At 54.1% G+C, this 9853-nt stretch overlaps 1 protein-coding gene across 1 annotated transcript in view; it reads left to right on the top strand.

The window, feature by feature from the left end:
• Positions 1 to 9: 9 nt before the first annotated feature.
• The window catches only part of POLE (DNA polymerase epsilon, catalytic subunit), a 37454-nt gene continuing 27610 nt past the window's right edge, over positions 10 to 9853 (top strand). The window contains exons 1-15 of the mRNA XM_077834733.1: positions 10 to 89; positions 179 to 314; positions 553 to 633; positions 1704 to 1748; positions 2840 to 2932; positions 3318 to 3472; positions 4104 to 4245; positions 4631 to 4711; positions 5031 to 5138; positions 5670 to 5780; positions 6027 to 6112; positions 6899 to 7018; positions 7799 to 7931; positions 8622 to 8735; positions 9450 to 9662. Of these exons, the coding sequence (XP_077690859.1) occupies positions 25 to 89; positions 179 to 314; positions 553 to 633; positions 1704 to 1748; positions 2840 to 2932; positions 3318 to 3472; positions 4104 to 4245; positions 4631 to 4711; positions 5031 to 5138; positions 5670 to 5780; positions 6027 to 6112; positions 6899 to 7018; positions 7799 to 7931; positions 8622 to 8735; positions 9450 to 9662 (1683 nt within the window). The 5' untranslated portion in view covers positions 10 to 24. The remainder of the gene's footprint in view (positions 90 to 178; positions 315 to 552; positions 634 to 1703; positions 1749 to 2839; positions 2933 to 3317; positions 3473 to 4103; positions 4246 to 4630; positions 4712 to 5030; positions 5139 to 5669; positions 5781 to 6026; positions 6113 to 6898; positions 7019 to 7798; positions 7932 to 8621; positions 8736 to 9449; positions 9663 to 9853) is intronic.

The following is a 9853-nucleotide window of genomic DNA, read 5'->3' as shown; positions in this document are numbered from 1 at the left end:
GGACCGGGAGCTGCCGGAGCCGGGATGGTGCTGAGGAACAGCGGGCGGCGCCGCGCCGAGCCCGCGGGCGGGGACCCCGACATCCCGCGGTGAGGGGGGCCGGGGCGGCCGCGCGATGGGTGGGCGGGGGTGGGGGGCTTCCCCGGCCAGCCCCGGCCTGACGCGCTGCTCTCCGCAGGGACGATGGCTCCGGGCTCTCCGCCCTCAAGCGCCTGGAGCGCAGCCAGCGGACCGACCGGATGGACGCGCAGTTCGGGTTCGAGCGGGCCAAGGAGCCGGGGGAGAAGACGGGCTGGCTGATCAACATGCACCCGGTAGGCGGGGCCGGGCCCGGCGAGCGAGGGGGACGGGGTGTGGGGCGGCGCGTGGCGATGCCGTTGGCGGGGGGCTCACGAGGCCGCACGGAAGTGGGGGGCTGAGCGGGGGCCGCCTGTGGTGGCGGTGCACAGCGGGACAGGCTGGGCGTGGGGGGGTCTGGGGCGGGGGCTGCGGGGTTCTCGGGCTCTGTGCCCTAGGGTGGGGGCTGTGATGTGCTGTCTTCCCCTCTCCCAGACAGAGCTCTTGGACGATGATAAACGCTTGGTGAGCTGTGTGGATTATTACTTCATCCAGGAGGATGGGAGCAGGTTTAAGGTGAGTCCCTTTAACCTTGGGTGCAGAGGACGGAGGAGCGGGAGCAGCTGCCGTTGGAGGGCACAGAGGAGTCTGGCTGCATGGTTTGGGGGAAGACTTTGCAGGGCTGTACACTGGAAACCACTTCCTGACTGACACCGGAGGATTAACACCAAAGGGCTGCTCCTCCTTAGGGCACAAGTCACATTGACAAAGAGGGCGCAGAAGGGAGTTGGGTGGCTGCATTAAGGGGTACAGACCCCGCAGGTTGCCTTGCAGTTCAGTTGACTCTTTCCTGGTTCTCCTTTAATCCCTAAAAGGACATTGTGAGTAACACTAAAGAAACAGAAAGACAAGCTGGGCAAGGTAATATCTCCTATTGGACCAACTGTGCAAAAGATTACCTCACCTATCTTGTCTTTCTAACCTCCTGGGGCCAACATGGCTACAACAACACCGCATACAGCTAAGGAAACTGTCTGATCACCATTCCAGCCTCACGTCTGTGCTGCCAGGTGTAAATAGGGGTGGTTGGCTGGAGGTGGGATTGGGCCCCATGCATAACATATGCCTGCATTGCTGTGTATCCGATGCCTCAGTCAGAGGCAGGTGAGGATATACGCACAAGGTTTGCTCATAATGGCCAGTGATGGCTGTGGTAGCAGGAGGTCAGTGCTGGTTTCATTGTGTGGTGCCTCGCTGCTGCGTGGGTGGGTGTTACTATAGTCTCTTCTATGTTCTTGCTCAGGAGTTCTGCTTTTCCTAGGCGTCCAGATGCTTTAATTCCTTCTTGATTAGATTTTAAGGTGGGCAATTTACTCAGCCATGGAAATCTGTCTGCACAGGCTGGAGTGTGAAGGGCCCCTGTTGGACTCTGCTTGAGAGCCAGAGATGGGTGGGGAGGGTGTGTGTATGTCCCTGGACCAAACAGTACATGGGAAGGTGTGTGTTAGACTATTGTCTGTGCAAGAGAAAGAGAGACCAGAGGTCTGTTTGTGTCTCTCACACTAACACATAGCGAGTAATGTGCTGAACTACGTGCCTCTCCCCACCTACCCAGTGCCATGCTGACTGTGTCTGCTCTTTTCCAGGTGGCCCTGCCCTATAAACCATACTTCTATATTGCAACCCGGAAGGTGGGTATGGACTCCATGGCTGTGGGGCTGGCAAACAGGGCTTCGGGTAGAGTGTGGAGGCAGACGTGGTTATGAATCAGGGATGTGAGTTAGGCAGGTGTGGGGCTGGGACAGCAGCACATTAACTGCCTGAGAGAGCTTGGGGTGAGGTCCTAGCCAGGGAGACAGAAATCCATGGTTATAGTTGGGCTTGGAGGGATCAGATTTTTATCGGTAAATGCTGATTTTTGCTGAACACCCACAAACCAGCGAAAAATGTTTCCATGGCTAACAATCGAAATTTACAGATAGGCCAAATAAGAAAACTGCTGCTTGAAAAATCATTAGAGTTTGATTTAAGGATGTTTACTTTGTATATTTTGACATGAGATGCTGACAATTTCTGTTTTAACTGTTATGAAGCTTAAACTTGAATTTCAACATTCCCTGTCATGAAATAATTGGCTGGTCACCTTTGCCTACTTTCCTGCAACTGTGAAAATATAAATTGAAAAAAATGTTTTAAAATGATTATTAATATTCATTAAAATGACAAAATATTGAATTCAGCGCTTGTTGCTGTGCTAGTTGAGGTGTCAAGCTGAAAGGAGATGGGAAGCAGCTATACCAAATGTACATGATCTTTCTGATGTGTTTCGGGGGAGAGTTGCTTGTGTTTCTGAATGAGCTGCCCCTCAAAGTACCAGCCACCTGGTACTCTTGCTCAGCGAGCCCTTCAGCACCTAAATAGCAGCCCTCTTTGGCTTCTGCACACAATCCTGTGACTAAATGCACCTTTTGTTCCTGTTCATGGCCCAGTAAGTGGCTGAGGGTTCACTGTCCTGTCACTCTGCCCCTGTGGAGAACTCACCTGGTTAGCTGCAAAATTGTGGGCTTGGCTGACAGTTCTGGGGTTTTACATTTTAAAAAACAAACAAAACCAAACTCTTCTGCCAGGGTGGAAGAGATTGGTTTCCAGTCAGGCCACTATTAAAGCCCCTGAACATCTAGAGGTCCAGGACACAGCCCCAGGTGAGACAGTATCTGCAAATCTGTTCTGCTTTGATGAGCAGGGTTTTGGCTGCCCTCTTGAAGCTCTAGTCTCTGTGCAGGGCTGCGAGCGGGAAGTGTCCTCCTTCCTCTCCAAGAAGTACCAGGGTAAGATCGCAAAGCTGGAAACGGTTCCCAAAGAGGATCTGGACTTGGTGAGTAACTACTCTGCCCCCTGCCCTGTTGCTGGCAGGTTGCACAAATCTAATGGGGGAACGGTGTACAAGTCTGGGGAGAGTGGGATGCAGGCAGGTCTGTATGCTCTATTCCAGTCCTGTATTCTGCACATACCAGGCATAGGGCCTGGACATTGATCATGGGAAATAATGTTGACTCTTGACAGGCACTTTATCTGTCCCTTACCTTTCTCCCCATCCACACACACCTCAGCCCCTTGTTCTGTGGTCTCTTCTCATTCCATCTCCCCAACTCCTGCTGTCTGTCTTGGTCCATCTCCTTTCTTAACTGCCTCTCGCTTGTACAGTCTCTCCCCACTATTCTCACTATCTTTTCCTCATTGGCTGGTCTGCCCCTTTGTAGCCAAATCACCTGGTGGGCCTGAAGCAGAACTACATCAAGCTATCTTTCAACACTGTGGATGACCTGGTGAAGGTGCGGCGGGAAATCTCTCCTGCTGTGAAGAAGAACAGGGAGCGAGACCAGGCGAGCGACACCTACACGTCCATGCTGTCCAGGTAGATGTTCTCCTCTTTGGCAATACATCTTGAGGGGTTGGTCCCAGGGCCCAGCAGGATTCCCTTATGTTCTTGTACTGTGCTTAGCAAGGTGTTCCCCATGTGACCCAGACCTACCTCTTCTCTAATCAGGACTGAAAGGGTTTAACTCTAGCTCTGTTTCCTTTGCTCGGTATTAAGTTTACAGGTCCTTATGTCAGTTGCTCTGGATGGGGAGGGAACTCCCTAAGCTGATGCTTGCCCTGGTGACCACAGCAAATGTCCCAGTTCTCCTTTGTCCATGCAGATCCCACTCAAGGTGAGCGTGAGCCTCATACATGCAAATCTCTTGCACATGAGACACATGTGCACCTTGAGTGGGATCCGCACAGACAGAATACCACAAAGAACCACCGTAACCCTAAGGGAAATAACTGTTCTTTTCCTTTTGTGAAGCTGGCTGCTGGATTAATAGGGAAGAGTTCCTTCTGGTGACTGCCCTAACATCTGCTGGTGCTGCACCTCCTAGTGTCCTGTTCAGGTCCCACTGACTAGAGCTGCTGCAGTGTGTTTCTTATCTTCATTCCCCCTGAGTCTGAGACCTGTGCATAGACTGATTATTTAAACCATCCCTCTCCCCTGCGCCTTGCAGTGCTCTGATTGGTGGCAGCCTGACCATGGATGATGAGGGGCCCTCGAAGAGGTCTGTCAACCAGATGGACAACATAGTGGACATGCGGGAGTACGACGTGCCCTACCACATCCGTCTATCCATCGACCTGAAGATTCATGTGGTGAGTGAAGAGGCCGGTGTGCCAGGAGGGGCTTGTAACTGGGTAGAACGTTTGTTCTAGTGCTGTGCCCTTGAGGGGCAGAGGTGATGGAAATTCAAGGGTCTCCATGGCAATGAGTCAGTCTCTGTGATGTCGGCAATTACTGTTAGCCCTGTTTTTCAGCTGTGGAAACCGAGGCACAGCAGCTAAATGGCTTGCCCAAGGCCACATTTCGATCCAGTGACAGAAATTGGGATCCTTAACGCCCAGGCCCCTGCTCTGGCCGCTTAGCCTGTGCTGCCCTTCTTTCATATGGCATGTATTAGGTGTCAGTTCAACACCCAGCACATGGTACTGGGAGACGTCATGTTAACGCAGCTCCTCTGATTCTCTCCTGCTGCGACAGGCTCATTGGTACAATGTCCGCTATCGGGGCAGCATGTACCCTCCGGAAATCACCCGCCGAGATGACCTGGTGGAGCGTCCGGTGAGTGCTCCGATTAGGGTGGGGCAGTCTGTGCCTCTCCTGCGTGGCTGGTTATTCTCTGCTTGAAGTTGGCTTCCATCAGTGAAATGGTGAGGTTTTCCCAAACGTGGCTAGTCTTGTACCACAGCCTTCAAAGGGATCATAATGCAAGCTTAGAGGATGGGCTCAAGGTAGCTGCTTGGGTTGATTAGGAGGTGATGTGATCAAGCGGTGTTTCTGCCTCACTTCACTCGAACATTATCTCTGCTCGCGCTAGCCTGGAATCACATTGTCCGTATCCAGGCTCCCATGCTGACCTTGATGTGTTGGTCTTTTTCAGGATCCTGTTGTGCTAGCCTTTGACATTGAAACCACCAAGCTCCCCCTGAAGTTCCCTGATGCAGAGACAGACCAGATCATGATGATCTCCTACATGATTGATGGCCAGGTAACAGTCCAGCCAGGGCTGCTGCTTCCACACACTCCAGCAGCAGTCAGGCTGCGAGCCCACCTGTGACTTCAGCCAACTTATCTCCTTTTTGTCTTATTGCATATTGCTTAGTGTCGATGGAATGGCTCAGGGAGTGAAACTAATATCTATACCAGAGACTGCAGGGCTCCCAAGGGATTTCCTTTCAGTCTTCTCTTACAAAACCTTGCACTCCTCCTATCTGGGGCTGGGGGCCCTCTCTTTGGATGAGCAGCAATACCTGGGAGGGTGTGGGGAAAAATCCAGGACTCTACAGCATTGTCTCTTCCCAGTCCCCAGCACTGAGCCAGAGTTGAGGCCTCCCAACCTGTCAAGCCTGGTGACAGACACAGGTCCTTGTCTGGCCAAAACAATCTGATTGCACTGGCTAATGTACCACCAGCATCTTCAGCCCCAAGGACTGGCCAAGCTGGCTCTGTGGAGCTCTCCCCAAGTACACTGCACTGCGGTGCAGGTGTTCACTAGCCCTTCTCCTTTGCTGCCTCCTAGGGCTACCTGATCACAAACAGGGAGATCGTCTCTGAGGATATTGAAGATTTTGAATTTACTCCCAAGCCGGAGTATGAGGGTCCCTTTTGTGTCTTTAACGAGCTGGATGAGGTGAGTAGGTTCGGTTAGGAAGACAAGAGATTCAAATTGCTACCTGTCATCCACTGAGGTCTAGGCAGGCCAGAAAGAGTTGGCTGCTTCCTTTGGGGATTACAATGTGATCATAGTGCCAGTCACAACACATGAACAGCTTTTGTTTCCTGTGTTTAGTCACGCGAGAACAGATCAGGTCCTGCGAGAAGGAGAGCAGAGGGTAGGTTACGTTATATCCACGTCTCACCTTTCTCTTAAATCCAGGCCCATTTAATCCAGAGGTGGTTTGAGCATGTCCAGGAGACCAAACCCACCATAATGGTCACTTACAATGGGGACTTCTTTGACTGGTAAGGATGGAAGTGGAAACCATAGGGCAGTCCCTATGCTGGGGGGCAGGGGGTTCCAGGAGCAGGCACTAGACCATGTGTCCCTCCTTCATTTCCAGGGAGTTACAAGGTGACTGTGCAAGGCTGTTCCAATCCATGATGAGTATTCAGCCACCCTCTGTCTTGGAACACCCTCTCTTAAGAGCTCTTTCTCCATGCTGTGAGACTGATCAAAGCCCGTGGGTCTCAGACCCCAGACTACAGAGTCCTACAATGTGGGGGAGGTGGGGTGCAGAGCTGTGTCTCTCACAGTGGGGAAGCAGCTCCTAGCTTTGAAGCAGTGACCCTGGATGTTCCAATCTAGTCACTTCTGGCTTTCCAAGCCCTGCTCTGCCACCTGCACAGCCGCATCTTGTCTCTGGGGTAAATACCACCATGTTTACATGCTGCTGATCCCAAAACTGGTGGGCAGTGAACAGAGAGGAGACGAAGAAAACTGCAGAGTGAGCTGAGGAGAGGAGAGCAGCTGGGGAGCTCTAGCCAGCCTGGGTTGACTGATCATTGAGTCCTGCATCCAGATATAGAATGTCACTGAATAGCCGTGCCCATCCTCTGTGTAACACTGTGCCAAGGGGACTCTTAGGATCCAAACTCTGTACTGTAGCAGCAAAGGGAAGGGGGCAGGGAGGAGCTCTGGCTTACATGGTCTATAAAAGAAGCCAGGTTTGAAAGCACTTCTCCAGGGGAAGAGGGGTGAAGGTGCCTGTGTTTGTGAACCCTCTGTACTATCTCAGCCTTCCTCCCCAGGCCCTTTGTGGAAGCCAGAGCAGCAGTGCATGGAATGAATATGTACCAAGAGATTGGATTCCAAAAGGACAGCCAAGGGGAGTACAAAGCCTCCCAGTGCATCCACATGGACTGTCTAAGGTACCAGACGCTGCCTCCATTCTGTGCCCCTATGGCTCTGGGTAGCGGAGCACTTTTGTAAAGTGCCTTTCCCAGAGAAGCATGGACACTGGCTGGCACACTGCCCCTCAGGAGACGTTGCTCGCTGGCTTCATGCATAGTGCCTCATTGCATTGGTGGGTCAGTCCGTTATTTGGCTGTTCCATGTCCATTGCTGGGTATGCTAGGGTCTGGGTGGTGCAGCAAGCTAAGGCCTGGACCTGGCAACCTTCTTTTCAGGAGATGTCTGCTAGTGCTCTGGCTTGGCTGACAAGTCCCAGAGGGGTTGGTCTCATTGCCTAGCCGGTGGGTGATGACATTTCAGCCTGCAGTCTGAGCTCAGGGACCCAGGAGAGGTGGAGAAGGGACATTTGTGCAGCGAGGCAAATCCTCCACAGGGAGCTGTGACAGGAATGAGTGTTTTAGTCAGTCCCGTTCCTATGGGATCTTCAGTCTGGATAGCCACCTTCCTCCTGCTGGCAGTCCCAGGATCACGTCCCCTGCACTCAGTGATTTAATGTAGGTGGGCTGGGGCTGGGTGGCGGTTTGAGGTAGCAGAGAATGCAGATGAGCAGAATTGAGGGCACTGGCAGAGATGCCCAGCCCCTCCCTACACTAGGCCTGGCTCCTGGTACCTTGGATGAAGGCCCTCCCCCCACTTGTCTGAGTTATAAAGGTGCTGCCCGTGTGGTTCAGGGTTTCCTGGGGCAGAGTGGCTCATGGCTTCCGTTCACAGGCCGGCGCTCTGGTTCCTCTCCTCAGGTGGGTGAAGAGAGACAGTTACCTCCCCGTGGGAAGCCACAACCTGAAAGCAGCAGCCAAAGCAAAGCTGGGCTACGACCCGGTAGAGCTGGACCCCGAAGAGATGTGCCGGATGGCTACAGAAGAGCCTCAGGTACTCTCCGCTCTGCAGCCTCTGGACCTAGTGGTCAGGAGACAGGCCCCGGGAAGCCTGGGGCACTGGTCCGCATCACTGATCATTTGGGCTAGTTCTGGGTGGGGATAAATGCCTTCGGCTAATGCAGTGGGCATGGAAGGAAGCTGGAGGGTCATTTTGGCCTCCTGTATTTCTGGCAGCCTTGGATGGGGTTCCCATGTAATCAGCTGAGCCTGCCCGGGGCAGGGGTGAGGGGATCCCTCCTGGTGCTGTCATGTTGATTTCACTAACGGGGGACCTGTCACTCATCTACCGCAGGTGAAGCACTTGGGCCGTAGAAGTACTGTGACGGTGCAAAACTTCACTTCCACTAAAGCAGGGGGAAGGCTCTGTGTACACATGGACAGGGCGGGTCATCAGCTATGGAGCATTTGTGTGGACAGGAAGCAGTCTCCCCACTTCCAGCACTATGGGGCATATGGGCAGTTACATGGCAAGTGGCCCTTTTCCTCGTCCCCTCAGAGCTGAGGGGCCTCTGAGCATACAGCTCGCAGACAGCCTTTACGGTCTGTGACTGCCCGCTGCCCACATCCCCCCCCAGGCTGTAGCATGTGCAGCAGGGAACAGGCACGGGGCAGGCGTCGCTCTGCTAGTCTCCTGTGCTGAGCTCCACTTGAATTGATCCAGCTCTTTGCTGTTTCCCATCAGACACTGGCCACTTACTCGGTGTCCGACGCTGTTGCTACCTACTACATGTACATGAAGTACGTGCACCCGTTCATCTTCGCCCTGTGCACCATCATCCCCATGGAGCCCGACGAGGTGAGTGCTCAGGAGCCAGAGCCCGTGCTGGGCGGGCAAAGGAGCTGAGTGCTCTGTGCCGGTGGAACGCGGCCATGCCTGTTGCCGAGGGGCTGAGACATGAGGGTGGACTTGGTGGGCGCCCGTGTCTGTCAGTAGTGGCTGTGGCTCTTGCGGTGCTCGGAGGTGCTGAGCACCGGCAGCTCCCAGTAACTTCAGCTGGAGTTCTGAGCCTCGGGGCGTGTGCTGATCGGGCTCCCACCAGTGTCACACGGGGCTCTGGGCGTTTGCCCAGTAGAGGACACTCTCCTGGGCCACAGTGACTCAGGGATCCCTGCAGGAGCTGTGCCTGTGTCTGTGCTAGCAATTTTGAGGAAGTCTCCCCCTGTTGCGCGAATGCTGGCAGTGATGGGAGGGCTGGGAGACGGGGCACGGGCAAGTTCAGGCACCTGCCGGCGGGCAGCAGTGTCAGCCTTAATGCAACAGCCACAGCCTTCTCCCAGTCACTAGTAGAGGTGCAGTCTGCAAGACTCCATGTGTTGTTCACAGGCACCTAAGGGATCCCCTTCCGGGGCAGGGTGTTCTCTGCTCCCCACTGTTACCACAAGCTGGGAGTTGCCAAGCCAAGCACCTTGTCCCATTGACACGTGGTGCTGTGACAGGGCTGGCTCCCCTGGGTGGCTTGGTCTTGGCTGTGTGTCCTGACGCTGAGTGCCCCCATGTCTCTCCCTGCAGGTGCTACGGAAAGGCTCAGGGACGCTGTGCGAGGCGCTGCTCATGGTCCAGGCCTATCATGCCAACATCATCTTCCCCAACAAGCAGGAGCAGGAGTTCAACAAGCTCACAGAGGATGGGCATGTGCTAGACTCGGAGACCTACGTCGGGGGCCATGTGGAGGCGCTAGAGTCGGGGGTCTTCCGCAGTGACATCCCCTGCCGCTTTAAAATGGTGTGAGCCTAGGTGTGATCGCCCCTCGCCCCCATCTCTGGGGTGGGGAGGGGTGTAGAGAGCCCATCTGGAGACTCCTCCCCCTGGCCATTAGCAGTTACTTTCCTTGTTGTTTTCTGTTGTGCTGGGATCCTCTGGCTCTGGGCCCCTGAATCCAGACATGGCTCAGATGGGCAAAAACCTTTCCACAG

This window comes from Eretmochelys imbricata, chromosome 15 (assembly GCF_965152235.1).
Source record: "Eretmochelys imbricata isolate rEreImb1 chromosome 15, rEreImb1.hap1, whole genome shotgun sequence".
NCBI classification, from domain to species: Eukaryota; Metazoa; Chordata; order Testudines; family Cheloniidae; genus Eretmochelys; species Eretmochelys imbricata.
The sequence above is the reverse complement of the archived record's forward strand: the minus strand, read 5'-3'. Positions and strand labels throughout refer to the sequence as shown.